Source organism: Sorghum bicolor, chromosome 5 (assembly GCF_000003195.3).
Source record: "Sorghum bicolor cultivar BTx623 chromosome 5, Sorghum_bicolor_NCBIv3, whole genome shotgun sequence".
Classification (NCBI taxonomy): Eukaryota; Viridiplantae; Streptophyta; class Magnoliopsida; order Poales; family Poaceae; genus Sorghum; species Sorghum bicolor.
Window position 1 is genome coordinate 55,000,834 of NC_012874.2, and position 20,963 is coordinate 55,021,796.

The following is a 20,963-nucleotide window of genomic DNA, read 5'->3' on the forward strand; positions in this document are numbered from 1 at the left end:
CGAGAGTTTAAAATTCCTACCAAAGCCAAATACTCATGCTTATTAGATTAGGAAAGCCATCCACTTATATATATCATCCTATAAGCATTGAGGGTAGTTAAGCTGTGTTGACCCTAAGGAATCAGTCATGCAGTTAAAGTCAATACTATATGCTCTCCATCCATTGATCTTAGCTACTTCTACCCTTAGAAGTATGCAACCACTTTGCCACATTCTCCCTGTGCTACTTCTGTTCCTAGAAATACCTCCCACATATACGCACTACACTCTGTTGTTTCTATCCTAGAGACATGCACCTATGCTGCTCCTACCCTAGTAGTACGCATTTATCCATCCATATATACATATTCCTCATCTACTTAGAAAATGTTCTACTTCTACACTAGGAGAGGACACCCAAAAATATTCATTGCCATTATGTCTTTTTCTACTTATCCAATAAAGCTCCAGTTATTTTAGTTGATGCTCCCTACTGCTATTAGTGCATTAAAAGGATTGGTTATTCTAAAAAAGGAGAAGAAAAGAAAGAGGACAAAAGTCCCAAAAGAAAAAGAAAAGAAAAGGTAGCCAACTCCTTTTTAGATTAGGGAGGTATGTTATCCCCAAGGAGCAAATGTAGAATTAGATATTCAGTCATCATCCCTTATTATCACCATCATTCTTATCACTCATTTCATTCACTGCACTCACATGCACATATGACTTGATTGTATGACTAGTTTCTCTAGATCCACGGTTTAACTATGCAATACATGCAAGTAGGTTTGAATTGTCTCCTCCACCTATGAGGTCCACATAAGCCTATTAGAAGTAGGGTGAGAGAGAGAAGGAAATTTCACTATGCCTTAGTCATACAAATACCACATATTCTAAGAGAAGAGAGAAGGCATACCTTACACTTGCCTTGGAGAGGATCCAAAAATACCACATGTGAGAGACTTAAAAGGGTCATACAAGGAATCTCTAGTTTTATTTCAAAAGTCTTGCAAAAACTCTGGAATAATAGTTGATCAAAGAGCGAGAAACATAGCGCTCAACTTAACAAATGTCTTTCAACTGCTCAAGACCTAAGAGAAAGCTATAAGCCCCATGGTGAAAGATAATATGGGTGAGCCTTGAGTCAGAATAGTTCACTCTAATCCGAAGGAGAGTCCTTGTTTGAATGCATGTGTACTTGTGAGGCATGAAAGCATTGTAGCAACTCTTGATCCATCACTGAGTCTATCTTTGCTCACGGACGAGCAAAAGGTAAGCTTGGTGAGTTTGTTGATGGTAGATAAGTCCTCTTTCTAACTGTCAAAATAACCTGAGAAAGGACTAAAACCAGAATATCATCTAGCTATAGAGGTTTACACTAACAAAATTCCACGAGCTTTGGTGATTGTCTATTTCTGCAGGGTTATCAGAAAAAGAACAAAAGGAGGTCCACATGTTGGATTTACATAGAGAAAAGACCATGTCGGTAACTCAGGAATACTCTAGAAGACTCAAGAAGGCAACCCTACAAATTGGGACCCACCTGGCAGCCACCCTTGGGCAGGCACCCAAGGGGCAGGGGCAGCTGCCCCACTTCTGTAGCCAATGAGGAGCAACCTCACGGATCCTGCCTCCACCGCCTTTGAGGAGTAATCTTGGCCATCTATCAAGGTCGGTTTGATCCGAGGGCTATGGTGCTTCCTAGAAGGCTATATATTCAAGGCCCCTGGCCCTTGGAGGGGAGGAATTCATTCTCTCATCTCATAACAGATCATCGGGAGAATTTAGAGAAGCCTAGAGCCACCATCTCAATTAGAGCTCTATAGTTCTTTAGCATAGCTACATAGGAATAGATCTAGAAGGAGTCAAGCCTAGCTTGAAGTCCGGATCTATCTTTGTTCTTGGTAATTTCTTATTGTTCATTGTTGTATTCATTATAGTTCTTGCTATTATGAATATGACTTTGATCTATTTGATTATATCAAAATTGACTTTATTCTATTTGCTTATGTTCTCAATTATATTGTTATTAGTTTACATTGATTATATGCTTAGCAAGTTAGATTAGAATTATGTTTATGCATAGGATCGTATAGTTCTTGCTCATTGGGCCAATGGGTGAGTGGTAGATATTGTGTAGGCGAGGTGCCTAGACCGTATTTATCTGCGATTACCCCCTATAGTCCAGATCGTGAGGTAGATCGCGGGAGTGATAGTCCTCTTGAGTCCTTCGTAGTCCTCCTCCCGAGTGTACGGACCGTAGAACACCACTAATACAGGGAAGTGATTGCTCTGTTCATGATCTTTCTTGGTAATATCACTATGCATAGATATAACCTTTCCTACAATGATGCTAGGTATAATTGCACTAATCATTATATGCTTTGATATTATAGTTAGAATACTTAGGATTTATTCTTGTAGATCGTCCTAGTCCATGCTAGTGTTATAGACTTAGAGTATTCTATTGAGATGATTATCATATTTATATGTGGCTATGTGCTCTCATTTATCTTTTGTCACTTATCATTCATATTCATATTATTTATCTTATGTGACACTTACCCTGCATGAGAGATAGGTAAAGACATGGTTAAGCTCATCCATTACTAAATGTAGTGCTCGTGGCCATTATCCAAAGTATTCCCTTCCAAGTGGTAAAAATATAAATAATGATACCTAGATTACTCTCGGTTAAAATGCTACATTGGTATTATCTGTGCGCTTGCAGATCTCTTATTCATTCTCTAGAAAAGCAAATACATTTAATAGCAGCACCTCTACTCCATGTTGGGGATGACAACGTAGCTTAAGTGGTGTTAGATGTGTCAACAATTAGTCGTTTCCTTTGGTCGTACTATTAGGGGGGTGCAAATGGGTAGCTTGACCTAGATGAGTCTAATGGTTAGGCCTGCTGCACACTTGTCAAACTTAGCACTAGGTAGCTTCATTTGTCCCTAAGATTTGTTGAAGTCATCTCGGTTTACAAAGAATTTGAATTAGAAGTGAAACGAGCACTTTCTGTTGCCTCCGACGCTGAAGACCTGAGCGTCGGACGCTGATGTCAGCGTCTGACCGGTACATCGCGTGCGCAGCCAAGGTGAAGAGGTGGGTTGGAGACACCAACGCTGAGGCGTCGGATGTTCTGGCATTCACACTGTAGCAAAGGAAGACCCCTGCAACGCATCGGACGCTGCTAGGGTTAAGAATCGGACACTGGACCTAGCACCGGACGCTATGCAGGGAGGTTTGAGTTTACTCCTAGGGGCATCAGACGCGTCCGATGGTAAGCATCGAATGCTGGCTAGAGTCCGACACACCCCTAACGGTCAACTGTACCAACACTCGATCTGAACGCATTGGACGCGTCTGACACATGTCGTCGGAGCGTCCGACGACCCCGACAGCTACTGAATTAGAGGGTAAAGGTTAGATTTGAAGGCTTGGCCTATAAATACAACTCCTACTCGTCCAAAGAACCCTTCTTGCCTATTTGATTAGCTGAAGCATCCATTTGAGTGCAAGAGAGTGTAAGAGCCTAGTGAGGTGGTTGAGATTTGTTAATCCAAGATTAAGGACCTCATTAGTGCGTAGAGAGTATCAAGTGTGCATCCACCTTTCTCATTAGGATTGTTGTGGTTAAGTGAGAGTTTGTGCTTGTTACTTTTGGTGATCGCCATCACCTAGATGGCTTGGTGGTGATTGGGAGCTTGGTGATCATCTGGCAGAGCTTGTGGATGACCCAACTCATCTTGTGAGCGGTTTAGGGTGATTCACCGCATCGGAGTGACGAAGAATCAGCCCATAGAGAGCACTTGATCCTTGTGTGGATCAAATGGAGCTACACCCTTGCGCGGGTGCTCCAACAAGAACTAGTGGGGAGTGGTGACTCTCCGATACCTTAGAAAAACATCGTGGCATTCCTTTCATCTTTACTTTGAGCAATTACTTTCAAGCATTTCAATTCTTGTCTTTACATTACTAGAATTATCATGTTAGTATAGGATTGAAACTTAGGGTGCAAAACTTTTATCCCAGTAGAATTGCTAGGAAACACACTTTAGGCACCTAGGGGTGAAGATGGACTAATAGGTTTTAATTACCCCTTTAAATTTTAGAATTAACCCAATTCACCTTGATCCTTTCAAGGGTTTCCCACATATATATACTACGTATAGTTACCGGGCCTCGTCTGGACCGGTTGGGCCTCGGGAATAATAACCGAGGCGGGCCTTCAAAGTGGCCCGCCTCAGTTAATAGGGTTATTTCTACAGGTGGGCTCTTTTATAATAACTGTCTGTATTAATAGATTTTGCGACGCGGTTTCTTGTAGTCACCTCAGTTAACTAAAAGCGACCGTCTCGGTTAATGTCAAGCATTAACCAAGACGGTTTATATTCTTGCCCGCTTCGGAGGTGGTTTTGAAAAGATCGTGGTAAATATGTTTTTTTTAGTAGTGCAATATACTCGTAAGGTAGTCACGCTCCAAGTTCATTTGAGGGAGTTGACGAGAAAGAGGCCATGAGGCTCTAATATATTTCTGCTAGTTTTCAGCAGAAACTGGCTAAGCCGGTATACGAACCAGCTAGGCCAGGTTTGGACATTGTAGCCCACTAGGCTACCAAAACAGACTAGGCCGGCTAAACCGGCTTAGGCAGTGTGAGCTGCATTTTATGTTTTAATTGATAATAATTGTCGTAAAAAGTTTTGTAGTGTAGCCTATTCAACCTTCCCTCTTTAGGTATCATGTTGGTCCTTTTAAATTAAAATATTAAGTACATAGATATATAGATTAGGCATACAAAAGAAAATCAGGGAGAATTTTTTTTCCTGGACTAGAAATGCCCCGTATATTCTCATTAACTAATGGTACTAAAGGGGAAAATCCGAGAGAGCCATATCTATCATACTACAATACGCATGGAAAAAGCCAATGTCCTGATCCAGGGACTCATCATGTAGTCTTCATCATGTCCTGGATGATTGTAGTCACTGTGATAATGCAAGTATAAATGTAATTCTTGTAAGCCTCACTTCATATATTATATATGCATATACAAAAGAAAATAAAAAGTATATCAATTAAAGCTGCAGTTTACATGCATATCAATACCTCTTAAACGTGATGATCTGACTGTGCCAGCCAAGTCATTCTTTGCAATATTTCTGAAAGAATACATTTTTTTTCTTGTGTCAGTAGAGAATAGAGAATATCATCTTGTAATTTTTTTTTTGGGCCAAACATCATCTTGTAATATAATGCAGCCATGTAGAGGTGATAACGAATACTGAAATTAACAAAATACTCACAGCTCGGTCAGATTCCCAGCAATGACAAGAGAGAGAACTTCTAACGGAACCGTGCCGGTCAGCATATTCGCGTTCAACTTCCTGGCGTACCGAAGATACCAGAGCCAAAAGTCAAAACCAATTAACCATGAGATCAATTAAACCACACCCACTATGTACTCTTTGATCATTCAGAAAAATCATCTCTGGATTTCAGGGCTAATGACATACAGGAACTTCAATGTTTTGATGTTGCCGAGAGAGGATGGAATTGCACCATTGAGCGCGTTCTTCTGCAGCTCCAACATCTCAAGATTCGTCAGATTGCCCAAAGATTCAGGTATAGACCCTGTCAGCTTGTTCTTACACAACCTCCTGAAGGAGAGAAGGACATTGGCACATTTCTCAGTTCAGAAAAATAGTCAGAATTTACGGAGGTCTTTTTTTTTACAGCATATGAATATCTTTCTTGGAAAACCCCACGTACAGGTATCCCAGTGTGCCGATGGCGCCAAGTGTAGTCGGTATGGCTCCAGTGAGATGGTTACTATAAAGATCCAAGATGACAAGATTCGTCAGATTGCCCAAAGATTCAGGTATAGACCCTGTCAGCTTGTTCTTATACAACCTCCTGAAGGAGAGAAGGACATTGGCACATTTATCAGTTCAGAAAAATAGTCAGAATTTACGGAGGTCTTTTTTTAACAGCATACGAATATCTTGCTTGGAAAACCTCACGTACAGGTATCTCAGTGTGCCAATGGTGCCAAGTGTAGTTGGTATGGCTCCAGTGAGATGGTTACTATAAAGATCCAAGCTGACAAGATTCGTCAGATTTCCGAGTGTTGTTGGTATTGAACCATTCAGGTGGTTGTGGTACAGCTCACTGCAAGCATTTTGGCAAACCAAATTTCAGAAAAAAAACGGCGTTCTTGAGTGTAATTCCTGAAGGTTGCAGTGGTAGCAGCAAGTTATGCAGTTCTTACAGGTACTGGAGGTTCTTCAGTCCTCCGAGATCTGGAATCAGAGGGCCTGAGATGCCTGCGTTCCCCAGATCCCTGCAAAAAGCAATAAACAGGTACTTGCAGCTCAATCTAGACATGGTTTGCAGATAAACATACACCATCGACACACTGTTGATGAATCATAGGTTCTGAGAGTTCTTGAATGGAATGAAGGAATAGCAGCTGTCCAGATTCCACAAGTACGTGCAGCACGACACAGTAAGAAACAATTGATACTATCACAGCAGAAAGAAAACTAAATGATAAGACCTTGTTTCTTGAACTGTAGGACTTGCAGAGTCTGTAGTAAGTGATTAAAAGGGGGGTATAGGTCAGAGGAGGAACATACACACGGATGACAGAGTTATCGTTGTTGCAGGTGACATGGAACCAGGTGCAGGGATTGGCAAGCTTCGGATCCCAGCTCCGCAGCACATTTTTTGGATCCTTCCATGCCAACCTTTGCTTGTACAGTATGTCACCTTGAGCCACAAGGCCACAACCACAACAAACATGCATGTTTCAGAAAAAAAAAGACTAAACCTGATAACGACGCCTGCATTATGATATGATGGTAAGTTCGACATATGTATATGCAGCTTACCTTCAGTGCTGCAGCTTGCAAGTGCTGCAAGAGCAACAAGGTAGCCGAGGACCGCTGTTATCGCCGCCAACCGAGGAGCTGCCATTGCTGCGATGCGAACCTGAAGTGAGAAGTTCTTGGCACACTGAAATGCTGAGGGCTCGGAGGCTTGTATAGACAGTTGTATGCATAAATAGATCGCTTTTGGATCTTCCCTCCTCTAGCTAGTCTGACCTGTCACACCATCATAAAAAACTGAAGACCATATATTATAGTGCGTTAATCAGACTCCTCTGACGGCTAGTGCCTTTCATGGAAAGAGAAGCAGAGAAGCTTGACTTGATGCAATAGCAATACTCAAATGAACCACCTTCCTTACCAACAAAACGCGCAAGCCACCATATACTACACATTCCGCTGCCACCAATTAAGGGTCTATTTGGTTCCCCTTGCTAAATTTTACCTAGCTAAAATTATTTTAGCTATTCTTGAGTGATTAATGAAACTAAACTATTTTAGCTTCTTTTAGTCAATGTGTTTGGAACTTTAACTACTAAAATAATTAAAGTTTAGTTAACTAAAATTTAGCAAGAGGAACCAAAGGACCTATGTATGCATCATTCTCTTCTCCGGCGGCGGTGGACGCGGCGGACATGGCGAGCGGATGGGGGATGGCCATGACAACACGGGCCGTGGACCACGGATAGGGTTGGCGGCGGACGACGCAACCGCAGGCGGGTGGTGGACTCGCGACGCCGCGCTCTGGACGGACTACGGTCAATTAAAGTTCTTCCTCGCCCACACCCAGGATTATTGAGGTTACGTTGACTAGAAACAAAATATAGGCACTAGTGAGGTGAGAGAAATAAAATTTGTGATTTTTAGAATTAACCGCTGAAAAAAAGACGGAAACCAGAACTTTGTCAGCTCTAAAAATCACGGATTTTGTTCCAAATTTCAGAAGTCATAGATTTCGCGCAACCACACCTTTTGCTTTTATCAACTTATCATAGTATATCCCCGAATTACACATGAAATTTTTAAAATAAAAATTACATCATATTCTATTGTAACACCCTAAATCTTTCACTCTTTCAAAATAGCATAAATTGATTTAATTATGCAATTATGTGAGCATTCAAATATAGAGAAATAATTTTTTTTGCTAAATAAAAATCGATCATAAGCCTATATACATGTTGTTGCATTCATGGTGGTGCATCTGGATTTATTTTTTTGTACTATATCCTGTTATTTTAGAATTTACCGCTGAAAGAAAAACAGAATCGGTTCAAACAGGAGTTTTAGTTTCACCGTAGTTTATCTAAAAATCTGGTTTTTAAAACAAGACAAGAATCGGTAACCACACCTTTTGCATTATCAACTTATAGTTAACGACCACAACTTTCGCATTACATATATTAACAGTACCTTCTACAATGCTAGGAAAATTGGGAAGACTTATTTTTTTTCTCGAGGACTAGAGATGCCCCATATATTCTCATTAACTAATGCTACTCAAGGGGACAATCTGAGAAGAATATAATATATTCAGCAGCCATATCATACTACAAGATGTCTAGATCAATCCATGTCATTGGATTTATCCTTTTTATTTCTTGCCAATATACACATGAAGAAAGCCAATGTCCTGATCCAGGGACTCATCATCATGCAGTCTTCAGCTTGTCCTGAATGATTGCAGTCACTGTGAAAATGCCAGTATGAAATTCTTATGAGCCTCACTTTATATTATATATGCATATACAAAAGAAAATAAAAAGTAAACCAATTAATTAAAGCTGCAGTTACATGCATGTTAATACCTCTCAAACCAGATGATCTGACTGTGCCGGCCAAGTCGTTGTTTGCAATATTTCTGAATGAATACATTTTTTTCCTTTTGTCAGTTGCGAAAAAAGTAATGTATTGTAGCCATGTAGAAGCGACAACTGATGTACTGAAATTAACACATCACTCACAGCTCGGTCAGATTCCCAGCAATGACAAGAGAGAGGACTTCCAATGGAACCGTGCCGGTCAGTATGTTCGCGTTCAGCTTCCTGTGACAGTCAAGAGTCAAAACTACCCATGAGAACAGTTAAACTAACAACCACTATGTACTTTCTAACATTTCAGAAAATCATCTCTGAATTTTAATTTAAGGACTAGGACATACAGGAACTGCAATGTTTTGATGTTCCCGAGTGAGGATGGAATTGCACCGCTCAGCGCATTCTTCTGAAGCTCCAGCCCCTCAAGACGCGTCAGATTGCCCAAAGATTCAGGTATAGACCCTGTCAGGTTATTCCCATACAAGTTCCTGAAGGAGATTATTGGCACATTTAACGGTTCAGAAAACAGTCAGAGAAAAATCGGCGTCCATGATGCTTGCAGTAGTTCCAACGAGTTATGCAGTTCTTACAGGTACTGGAGGTTCTTCAGTCCTCCCAGATCTGGAACCAGATAGCCTGATAGACCTGCGTTCCCCAAATCCCTGCAAAAAGCAATACGCAGCTACTTGAGCTTCAATCTAGACAGGGTTTGCAGACAAACTTACACCGTCAGACACACTGGATGATTACACACTTTTTTTTTATAATGAACAAGCTGTATGCTATCTTGGGATGGTAGAGACTGGGACCTTTGTTTCATTATCTTAAAAAAAGGAGACAGGAACATACACACGGATGACAGAGTTGTCGTTGTTGCAAGTGATATGGAGCCAGGTGCAGGGATTGACAAGAGTCGGATCCCAGCTCACCAGCACATCGTTTGGGTCCTTCCATGTCTGCCTTTGCTCGTACAGTATGTCAACTTGGAGACAAAACAACAATCATTTTCAGAAAAAAAGACTCAACTCGGTAACGATGCCTGCAATATGATATATATGCAGTTTACCTTCAGTGTTGCAGCTTGCAAGTGTTGCAAGAGCAACAAGGCAGCTGAGGACTGCTGTGGCCTTCGCAAACCGAGGAGTTGCCATTGCTGCGATGCGAACCTTAGAAGTTCTTGGCACACTGAAATGTTGAGCCAGGCTTTGCATAGACAGTTGTAAGAATAAATAAAGGGATTGGTTTTGAATCTTCCCTGTTCTAGCTAGTCCGATCAAACTTGCCTTCTCTCCGCCATTGACCGGATATTGTACTCTTTTGATTGACGAATGGTGCGCAGAGGAAGTCGTGGACTAGATTTTGTATTGTCCTGACCAGGTAAAACTTCACCTTGTGATGGTCTTCGGCTTTTCTTGTGATGGTGTGACAGCTATAGCTAAATTGCCATAGAAAAATAGAATTTTTCTAGAATCATAAATTGGATGTAATACAAGACAATTTCCATAGGTTGAATGTCGATTTCTTAAATAAAAAATTGGTTTTCTTATAGAAACACTTAAAGGAAAAATAAATTGGTTTTATGCTAAGAGCATCTCCCAAGAGTTTTTCTAATTTCACACTCTAAATTATCATTTTAAGAGTCATTTGCATAAAAAATAGCTTGTTATATGTTTCCACTCTCTAACAGTTCTTCTATATCCAGTGCGCACTCTAGATAATCATTCTCATCTTTTATATTTGGCTAGCAATCGTACTCTAGAGAATCATTCTCGTCTTCTATATTTGGCTAGCGAAAAATTTGAAATAAAAGATGGTTATATTTGGATAACCATTTAGAAAAGCTGTTGGAGTGTGTGTGTTTTTTTTTACCAAAATCTATATTTTACGAAGGATATAGAGAATCTCTTGGAACCGCTCTAATGGGTTAGAACTTTAAACCCACTCCATACCCAACCCATAAACTAATTATACTCACTGGTTTGTTATAAGAACCATTGGATTTGCATAAAATGTAAATATAAGCTTGGATAAGACATATGGGTTCACACTAAGACTCGAACCTCCTAGACTTAAAATTTCACGTTTACATTTTAAATTTTATGAAAATTGTTAAAAATTTGTTGCAGATGAGATTTAATGTAGCAAGCAACTACTTCATGCCATTGGCACAACCAGATCAATATGTGGACCATACATCAAAGTCGGATCCTAGAAATAAAAGTTTGCACACTCTAAAATTTATCAAAATTGACTAAAGTTTTTAAAATAGGATTCAAAAGTCGTGAAGATAATATCTGTCGGTTAGCACAACAAGATATGCATGTAGGCCCCACATCAGAAGCCGGAAATAAAAGCTCGCTTTCACATCTTATAATTTTATTGAAACTAATTGAAATTTATTGGATAAGGTTTAAAATGTCATGACGCTAATCTGTGCGCCAGTTAGCACAACAAAATGTGCACGTGGATCCCACTCACCGAACCCTAGAAATGAAAACTCACAATTTTATCAAAATTGACTGAAATCTATATGTTAAATAGGATTCAAAATGTCATGAAGCTAATCTATTCGAGTTAGCATAGCAAAGTCTACACGTGGACTGCACGTCAAAAAAAAGTCTTCGACTTGGCATGGGTGCTTATATTTTTTAGATTTATTTTAGGATTTTACAGCGCTGGACTTTCAGTGTTAATAAAGACGTCCCCATCGACAATGCTTCTGTGGTGCTCATAGGGGTAGAGTTTGTGTGGTGAATGTGCATGTGTGTTGTGGTAATGGTAGGGTTTGCATGGTGTGTGTATGTGCGCGTGCGCATGTTATGAATATCTATGTTATGCTGTATAATCCTTAAAAAAATGTATATCCAGTGTAAAAGGGAACATACCCAATAGACAAGAAGTTATTCCTACTATTATTAGGATTTTTTCCATCGTGTAATTAAATTTCCACGTGCATACGATACTTTCTTTTCTTTTCTATTCACTTGGAATGTAGATACGAGGATTAAGGATGAAAATAGAACAGAAATATTTCGAACCGAACCGCATCATTTTCTATATTTAATCTGATCAAATTCATATTTTCTTGTCTGACATTACCGTTTTCGCTTTCGTATTTCAGATTTTTCGTATTTCAAATGTAAAATTCGAAAATAGTTTAGAAATTTTTCGACCGTTTTCTACTTTTTTACTTTTAATTTGAATTATTTTGAATTTAAAATTTAGTTTAAACCGAATTTAGCCGACTGCACGGTCACACAGCCTAATTATAGATTACTGCACGGTCACGTGGTGTTGTCCTCTTAGTTCGAGTTTATATTTCTATAGCATTTTATTTTAGTTTAGATTCTAAAATAGTATGCTAGTTGCTATATCTAATTTTAGTTCATATAATACTAGCTATTATTGCTTGACTTGTATTTATGTATGTGTGCTATTGTATTAAATACTTAAGACCAAGGATCATGCATTTTTTAATTATTATATGCACTTGAATTTGATCGTGCACATACTTAGTCATGCACTTGGTACTACACAGGTCTGTATTCCGTGTTGAGTTTTCGTATATTGATCATGTTCGACATAAATCCGCTCGAATTGGTTCATTTTCGGAATTCTCGATATTTCATAAGTTTGTGTTTATCTTCGTATCTGACTTTATACCTTTTTTGTTTTTATTTTTGTATTTCAAATGTAAAATTAGAAAATAATTTAGGAATTTTTTGACTGTTTTTGACCGTTTTCATCTTTAATCAGGATCACGTAGACCTGTTGTTCCTTTGTATTTTATCCCCCAACAAATATTAGTTTCCTTCCAATTTATATAGTCACATGAACATAAGAACATTTCTCTCATACTAGCACAAGCATCCCATGTACTGTTTTATTTGTTGGCTGAATTACAAATAAGTTGTGATCATTTATCTCTCCCTTGGACATTAATTTTTAGTTGTTTGAATAGAAGGAAAAAATTACAGGGTTAGATGACAATATTCACCCATCACCTATGGATGTCTGGCTTGTCAAAATAAAATATAATTTATAAATCTAATTTAGATATTTGTGCAAACACTGCACCCTAATGACTACGTAAAAACACCACAATAATGGTAGAGAAAAGTGACTGGCACCACAATAATGGAAGAGAAAAGTGACTGGCATTTTTCGAGTCTTATAAATAGTAAACCCTGAGTAATAAATTTAGTAGATATAGTAAACTGATTTCCATACGAACGGGGAAGACATATATAACTAAATGTAGATTCTATATGAAACATAAGTATCAGTGGAAATTAATAGTATGACCTCCTAACAGAGTTGGCAGAAAAAAATTCTAAATAGATAGTCACAATTTACAATTATCAAACGACTAAAATCAAAACTAAATTTACACCATTTTATTTACATCGTTAAAACTCATGTAGCACCTATTAAATACATATTTCCTCAGTATTTGTAGAGAAAGTCATTTTGGACAAGATTTAAATCAAACATTGCGAATATAAATCATGAATAACTTTTAAGTTGTGGAGTTTGAAAATATGAAAACCATATGAAAAATACTTTCATAAAAATATACATGTACCACTTTTTAATAAATATTTTTATAAACATAAGACGTCAAAGTTAGGCTTTGAAGACTGTGTCATTATCCTAAACAACTTTCTTTATAGGTATGAAAAGAGTATAAAACTTCCATAAAACTAGCCTAAGTCACCATTAGAGAGACACTTAAATAGGAGCCGCCAGCTTGAGTAGCAACAGACTTATGATTGGAGGTGACATCTAAATATAGTAACGGGGATCCAGAATGAGTTCTCGATCTTCCATTAGATAGAGGTAACTATCAATTTGTTGAATATGTGACATACTGATCCAGCTTCTATTATAAGACCTGAACCCTATATCCCTAGGACCATGTTTTCTTTGGTTATAGTTGTGTCATAGTCCGGTTGACCTCGCCGAGGAGGCTAATCTCTGATGGGAATCGAAGAACACAATCAAGACCAAGATAAAATGCAACTCAAGTAAAGTAACAATTGCAATGTAAAATTAAGGTCTAATACGGTGTTTCACAAACTGATGATGATGACTACTCGAAGACAGATTGAACTAAAGCAAAACTCAAACCTTAACTGGTGCAAAGACACTAAATATATAGTCTTAGCGGTGAGCAAGGACACCTATTGGCGTCCCTAATGAGTCCCGACACGTTACGAGGCACAACTATTCAAAAAACGATGATGCAACACACTGAAAGATTCTAGATGTCCACTTATTTCAACAATTCCCATTGATTCTAAAGAGTTTTGATGTGGGACCTGTGCCATTGGTTCGCTTATCAAATTATATTTCATGTGTAGGTAGAATTTTGGAAACAAAGTCTGCATGTGACCTAGTCATCTGTTTTAGTGTGGGCTGCTCCTAGAATTTGATATTGGCTTGAACTTGATATAGGTTGGGTCTCCAACTTGACTTGGATGCCCATGCTGGCCTCCTAAGGTTGTGGCCAAAAAAGAGGACCACCTTGAACATCCTTTAGGGGTGCATTTGGTTTCTTGCATATTTGCTAACCTGGCCCATGGGATGCAACCTATGAATTTTTGGATTCCTGCTCAGAGGTCTCGGCCTAGCCTGTGGCTTGCAAATGTCCTCGTTGGGCCTAGTTCCCAGGAAACAAAAATGGATGTTGTTTCTAGTGGGCTTGGTTACACAAAACAAGAGAGAGCACGCAATGGTGCCTTGGCTATGCAAGTTACCGCATGTGATGATGTTAGGGTTACCTTCTCATTTACTGTTGTCACCGCTAGTGGCCCTAGGTCCTCACCGCTTTCCTCCCCCTTGTACTCGCAGAGCTTGCAAGTGAGGCATCGTTCCTCTTCCTCTATGTCGTTTCTTTTCCTCTCTACTCTCCTCCTCCTTCCTATGTGCTAACATATCTCTCACCTCTTTGATTGTGTGGAGGATTTGGGTTCAATCTTGGGTCACTAGAGGCACAACAACCAAGTTTGATTGTGTGGGGGATTTGGACTCAATGTTGGCTTGTTTTGTGTAGATCTCCCTCTCTCATCGCTCACTTGGATCAAGGAATAGTGCCCTACTCATACCCTCAGTTCTTGTTATTGAAGTTCTCATGGATGCATGTAACAATTCTTGATTTTTACCTCTTTACCTTCTATTTTCTTGTGCAAACTTGATGAAGTACTTTAGCCTTGTATTAACTGATGTTGTGAGAACTGAATATTTGGAAACTAAGCACATATCCATGCTGTAAATTTCTATTGCAATTGATGCAAATTTGATGGATAGAAGAGCACATCTTAGTTTAGCCATTGTGATTGTCATTTTAATTTGGTACATGATGTAAATTTGTGCTGCAATTGAATGTAATTTTGGACCTCCACATGTTAGGCATGGTGATGGTGGTAATTTGGTACTAATTTGGATTCCACATATGTAGATTTGTTTCCTTCTCACTTGCCTAGTAAAGTGCACAAACATGTTGTTGCCATTTTCATTTGGATGTTAATATGTGTGATGCATTTTGATATAAATTTGGACCTACCATGATAGACCTGGTAAATAGTGATGGTATCCTCACTACTTCATGCAAGAGGTAATCAAACCATGTTGTATGTGACCAACCAAACAAACTAGCTAGGATGTACCTTTTTGAATTCTCATACAATCTAGGCAACCAAACATGTGCTCACATGGCCAACATTCAGTGAAACATTCAAACAAACAAGGAGGTCCTGCATGTGCTAAGCCTGGGTAGCTAGAGCCTACATGCTAGATACAAGCCAAGGTAGGCTCTGATGGAAACCAAACAGGCCACAAGTGTTCCCCACATGGTTGGGGGCATGATCCCACTTGGGCCAAGGTCTCAAAGGTGATCAACAAGTCCACAACGACATCATAGTACTCTACAGAAACAACAACAATGTGTCTTGATAATTTGGAGGCCTCTTTGATGTGATATTGAGATGAAATCAGATCCATTTTTTCAATTAGAAATCAGATCCATTTGTAAGCTTATTAAACAAGCTTTCATCTGTGACCGTTGACCTCAATCACACTCCAGACTAAGGGGTTGTGGTCTTCCCAATGAAGTACAATTGGACTATTGACGAACCGAATAGTGTGCTTTGATGGTCTTGTACCCCAAGATGTCTTGACTCTTGAGCATGGTGCATCCATGTCCCATTTATAAAGGCCATGTAAGAAGTCTGTCCAAGTTTCGTAGCATCTTCAAATTGTTCCTTAAACACAATGAAAGTGCTGACATTTGGTAGAAACAAGCTCACCTTATTTTTAATTTTCATGGGTGTATTCATAGGTGTCATGTCCTCTGTTCTCATCATAGGCCTGTATGTTTGTGTTTCCTATGAGCTTTTGGACCTTTCAAAAGCCAAAAAGTTCTCGGAAGCCAAAAACCAGAAGCTCACTGTAGTGAGCTTTTGGGCTTTTGGCTTATGGGAGCTATTTAGCTTTTTAAAAAGTCCCAAAGCTCAAACAAACAGGGTGATAGATAGGTTTAGATAAGTGATTTGTCTTTGTGACTATATACGAAAGAGGCTTCACACATCTAGAGTCACATCAAATTAGGGTACCATGTCTTTCCATCCATGTTGTTCTCACCTTTTCCCCTTTTCCCTTGTTCCTAAGGTGTATAATGAATTCTGAATATGAATTCAATGATAATGTGTACTCAATGAAGTGATAGATTCATTATCTTTGGATGATGATGAGTTCTATATTGCTACCGCACACATAGTACAAAGGGACATTGGCAATGAACCATATCATCATGGTTCTATTGAGGGACATCGTATTGGATCATGATAGGTAGTCAAAGCAGACTTTAACAAGAACATTTTCATATGATTCTATGTTCGGGCCAAATTATTTTAGGTGTAGGTTTATATGTACCCCATAATTTTGTTTCACTTATGTTTTTTATGCATTTCCTAATTAATTTGTCCTTTGGCACATATTTTGAATGAGATGTTACATGTTTGTCTACATAATGAATGTTGTTGAGGAGCATGATGACTATTTTGTGTAGAAAATAAATGCAACTGATACCTTAGGACTATCATGTTTGCGGAAGGTTGTGGACACTTTTGGGATGATAGCTTATGGACTAGTGGCTGATGTTATAGATGGATATTCGTGAAAGTACCGCTCTAGAATGTTTAAGAAGGTTTGTCAAAGCTATTGTTCAAGTTTTTGGACCTGAGTACATGAGAATGCCTAATGAACTTGATACTGCTAGATTGCATGAGAGCAGAGGTTTCCTAGATATGTTTGGTTCCATAAATTTCTCTATTGCATGGGAGGGTATGCCTGTATGGCACTAAAAGAATCTTATAATTATACTAGAACTAGATGCTTCTAAGTTCTAAAGGTCTTCGAATTTGACATGCTTTTTTGGGATACTAGGTTCACACATTGACATAAATGTTCTCCAAAGATCTCATTTTCTTGCAAGGCTTCAAGAAGGTGAAGGTCCACATGTTAACTATATCATTAATGGGAATAATTATACAATGGGTTGTTATCTCATGGATGGACAATATCCATCTTGGGCCAATTTCATGAACCACGAAGTAACAAAGCTTTGCCAAGGCACAAGAAGCATGTAGGAAGGATGTTGAATGAGTACTTGGGGTTCTACAAACTCGCTTTGCTATCGTTCAAGGGCCAACTTATTTGTCGGATGAGGAGCCTTGGAGAAATCATGAGGGTTTGTGTCAATTATGACAACACGGAAGAAAACGTGAAAATGTACACCTAATGTAATACCCGATTTTAAGGACCATATGTGAGTTTTAGAAGTCAAATCTCACATATAGCTACAAATAAGGTGCAATATCAAAAGACAATGCATAAATATATAGTATAAAAGAGATAACCTTTGATAGCAAACAGCGGATAGACAACTCCAAACTTCGGGTATTAACTCCACTCTACAGGATCCAACTGACTGGTTGATCACAAGCCTAAAACACCTCGTGAAGTGTGGGGGAAATAGCAAGAGTGAGTCCATGTCGAACTCCACAAGTATAGCAACTAGATTGTATAGATCCCACAATCTCATAATCAATGTGACATAAATAATGTAACGCATTAAACAATAATTAATGAGCATATTTAACACACAAGATTCTTCACCCTTAATGTAGATGTCCCCAAGGCCGCTCCTAACCGTGAGCTCGGCTAGTATACTAGTTTTTAACACTCTGCAGAGGTTGTACATCTTTACCCATGAGTCATGATTTACCCTTTCGCCCGAGGTGATCAGAGTCTTAACCCACTTCCAAGGAAGGTCGGCAGGGATCACTATGAAGCCTTTCAAAGGTTTCGTCTAACAAGTTAGGGCCATTAGATTCACTCGGCAGGCAGATATAGAGCCCCCCTTCCATGGCACATAACCTGCAGCCTATACACACGGACAGAGGCCACACTATACCCAACGTGTCTAGCCATTCTTACGCCATTTAAGGTAACCGCTAACAAGTTAGAAAAAGGTCCTCATACTAAGCTAAAGCCAGAGCCATTATAGCCCTCATGGTTGCACTGTTGTCCCGGGTGATCACGTACAGACAAATCATCAAGTTGCTAAAAAGTCACTTTTATCATTTATTACATAACATTAATCTAGCCACAGGATCATGGTCACAGAAATAAAACCCAAATGCAATACTTGCCTTAATCCAAATGCTCTTGTTGATCTCATTGGTCTTACTAGTTGTCCAAGGCTCTGATCTTGATCACTGGAGCACTCTTGATCACCACGAATTGTTCACCGTCTAAACTCGATCATCGATCACACAAACAATCGGAGAAAACATACACGAAGCAAACAAGGCTACAATTAGAACAGTACACCAAACATATAAAAACAGTATGAAAAGTTTATAAAATTATTCTACGTGTCGCTACGATTTCATAGACGTAAGGATCACTAAAATCGGAGTTAAAACGTAGGAGTTATGAATTTTCCAAGATTTTGGATAGAAAAGTAATTAATTAATTAATGTCACAAAACTAAAAAGTTTAAAACTGAGTAAACAATATTACTAACATGTAGAGCTCGTGATTGTGAATCTAACGCAATTTGAACGGGTTAAAACGGAGTTAAAATGAGCATTTTATGACCTAAAGAAACTCAGTGGCATTTTTGAAAATATTGAAAACGTATTTTGGAATGACCCGAGACAATTTACGTTTTTAAAAGGAGAAAACGTACTTTCAAAACTGTGTTTTGGACTGCAGGTTCGATAGTTAAATAACTCAGGGGTTCTTTTGAAAAAGTTACGGTCGAAGGGGTATCCTTCGATTTAGGCCGTCAGATTTCGTTCGGACGGCCAAGATTAGATCGGGGTATAGTGAGGGGGTCCTGCTGACCGCCGGCGACCTGGGCGGCGGCGCCATGGCCGGATTTTGGCCGGACCTCGTCGGAGTTATCGTTTTCGCGGTTTAGTGCACGATTTGACGAACCAAAAACATGGGAACAAAGAGGGGAACAAGGGGAACTCACCCCGGGCTGAAAGCGAAGGCGAGGAGGACTCGGGATTGGTCGGCCATGTGATTTGGCGGACGACGGAGCCCTGCTCAAGTTCGGCGGCGACTGGGGCTTCGTAAAGGCCGGTAGAGAGCAAAGAAAGTGCTTCACAGCTTCTCCGGGGCGACGCGAAGCTCGGCACGAGGTTGTGAACGGCCCTTGAGCACCTTGGAGCGAGGACCACGGCGGCGGCCATTCCTTGGCTTGCGGCGAGATCTAAACGGCAGCTAAAAGCGGAGCTAGGGCAACAAAGTCGGCGCGGAGGGAGTCTCGGTCCTTTATAGGGCTCGGCAGTCGATTTTAGGCAAGAAATCCCGGACACTTGGGATTGGTGGCGGTAACCCCGTGTCCTGCTCGGGCACGACTCGAGGAAGAAGATGACGACGCGGCTGACATGCGGGGCCTGGCTGGCAGTGAGAGAAGAGGCGGGGAGGGAGAGAGATGGGGCGGGCGTGGCTGGCCAACTGGGCCGAGGTGAGGGGAACGCTGCTGGGCCAAGACCAGAAAGGGGGAGAGGAAGAGTTGGGCCTTCGGCCAGAACAGAGGGGTGAGTTTTCTTCTTTTCTTTTCTTTTCTTTTTTTTTTATTTCTAAGTCCTTTTTAAAACAGTTTAGAAATCATTTTAAAAATATTTTGACTTTTCTCAAATTCACACAATACAATGAAAATAAATGCTCCAAATATGAATGCACAACAAGTTGCTAAATCCTATAATAAATTTTATTTAAATGAAAATACTATTTTCCTATGTTTCGTGAGCACAAAAATACAAAATTAAATCATTTTCACCTATTTCAAAAAGGAGTAAATTTTAGGGTGTCACAAATCTACCCCCTTAAAATGAATCTCGTCCTCGAGATTCGTAAGAGACACGGATCCTCTGAGAGAACATAGATTAAAGATCTTGATAACTCTTTCAACTTCACAACTTTTATACCAAGGCAAACTCAAATATTCCATGGAATGCCTATCATTCATAATTGCTCAAAGTCCGTCTTGGCTATCAATTGTTTGACTTATACAACTCAAAGATTTGATAACTTAGCATGGATTTGCCTCGTCACGTAGGAGTGGACCACCTTGATACTCAATTCTTTTCCGTGATGGTGCGGTTAAGAAAATTTTCCACTGGGTAGCATAGATCACTCCTTTCTGTGCACATAACCATCCATTGCCAAGAACCAAAGGAACGTCGAGTGACTCTAGCACAATGAGGTTTTCAGTGAAGTTTTCCATTGACATAATTTCGTTGCACTTTACTTCCCAGAGCAGGCTTCTTACGAACTTTCCTTTTACGCTTCCTTCGTTGTGAATTCTGATTTGATTCAATGTCAACTTGCTCTTCAATATTATCATTTGGATAGTACTCAGCTTTATCATACTCATAACATCTTTCTTCAAAGGCAAGATGATCATACCCATAAGGTATCTCAGAAGACAATTATCACTTCAAGATAGTTTTAAAAAATGCATCCTCCTATGATATCATGGTACTACCCCCCTTAAGATGAGATTGATTGGGGGACACTAGGGGCTAGTTCTCCTATCCTTTTTGAACGCTACACATCATAGTCTTTTACATTCATTGTACCAAGTCTCTTGATCCAAGGTTAGTTTCATCACTAAGTTCCAATTATCGGTACCTTTATCACAGTTAAATTGTTTCACTCTCGCATCCCAATTATAACTTCGTAAACTTTGGTGTC

General features: G+C 39.5%; 2 protein-coding genes across 2 annotated transcripts; both read right to left on the reverse strand.

The window, feature by feature from the left end:
* Nucleotides 4,828-6,958, reverse strand: LOC8055028 (leucine-rich repeat protein 1). Its single transcript, XM_021462073.1, has 9 exons — nucleotides 6,874-6,958; nucleotides 6,619-6,751; nucleotides 6,252-6,323; nucleotides 6,008-6,151; nucleotides 5,753-5,896; nucleotides 5,497-5,640; nucleotides 5,287-5,367; nucleotides 5,090-5,142; nucleotides 4,828-4,968 (listed from the first exon to the last, which is right to left on the reverse strand). The coding sequence occupies exons 1-9, from the start codon at nucleotides 6,956-6,958 to the stop codon at nucleotides 4,931-4,933; spliced, it is 894 nt and encodes a 297-aa protein (XP_021317748.1). The 3' UTR covers nucleotides 4,828-4,930.
* Nucleotides 8,206-9,904, reverse strand: LOC8055029 (leucine-rich repeat protein 1). The gene is made up of 7 exons (XM_002450753.2): nucleotides 9,754-9,904; nucleotides 9,537-9,669; nucleotides 9,278-9,349; nucleotides 9,032-9,175; nucleotides 8,835-8,915; nucleotides 8,679-8,731; nucleotides 8,206-8,560 (listed from the first exon to the last, which is right to left on the reverse strand). The coding sequence occupies exons 1-7, from the start codon at nucleotides 9,896-9,898 to the stop codon at nucleotides 8,523-8,525; spliced, it is 666 nt and encodes a 221-aa protein (XP_002450798.1). The 5' UTR covers nucleotides 9,899-9,904; the 3' UTR covers nucleotides 8,206-8,522.

Excerpts from the sequence above, each read along its gene's own strand:
- LOC8055028 (XM_021462073.1), bottom strand. The coding sequence starts at position 6,958 with ATGGCAGCTCCTCGGTTGGCGGCGATAACAGCGGTCCTCGGCTACCTT. Across the intron at positions 6,152-6,251 it reads CTGAAGAACCTCCAGTACCT|TGAGCTGTACCACAACCACC; the intron begins GTAAGAACTGCA and ends AAATGCTTGCAG. Across the intron at positions 5,368-5,496 it reads ATCAAAACATTGAAGTTCCT|GAAGTTGAACGCGAATATGC; the intron begins GTATGTCATTAG and ends TCGGTACGCCAG.
- LOC8055029 (XM_002450753.2), bottom strand. The coding sequence starts at position 9,898 with ATGCAAAGCCTGGCTCAACATTTCAGTGTGCCAAGAACTTCTAAGGTT. Across the intron at positions 9,350-9,536 it reads GACAACTCTGTCATCCGTGT|GGATTTGGGGAACGCAGGTC; the intron begins GTATGTTCCTGT and ends TGCTTTTTGCAG. Across the intron at positions 8,561-8,678 it reads CAGATCATCTGGTTTGAGAG|TGACTGCAATCATTCAGGAC; the intron begins GTATTAACATGC and ends GCATTTTCACAG.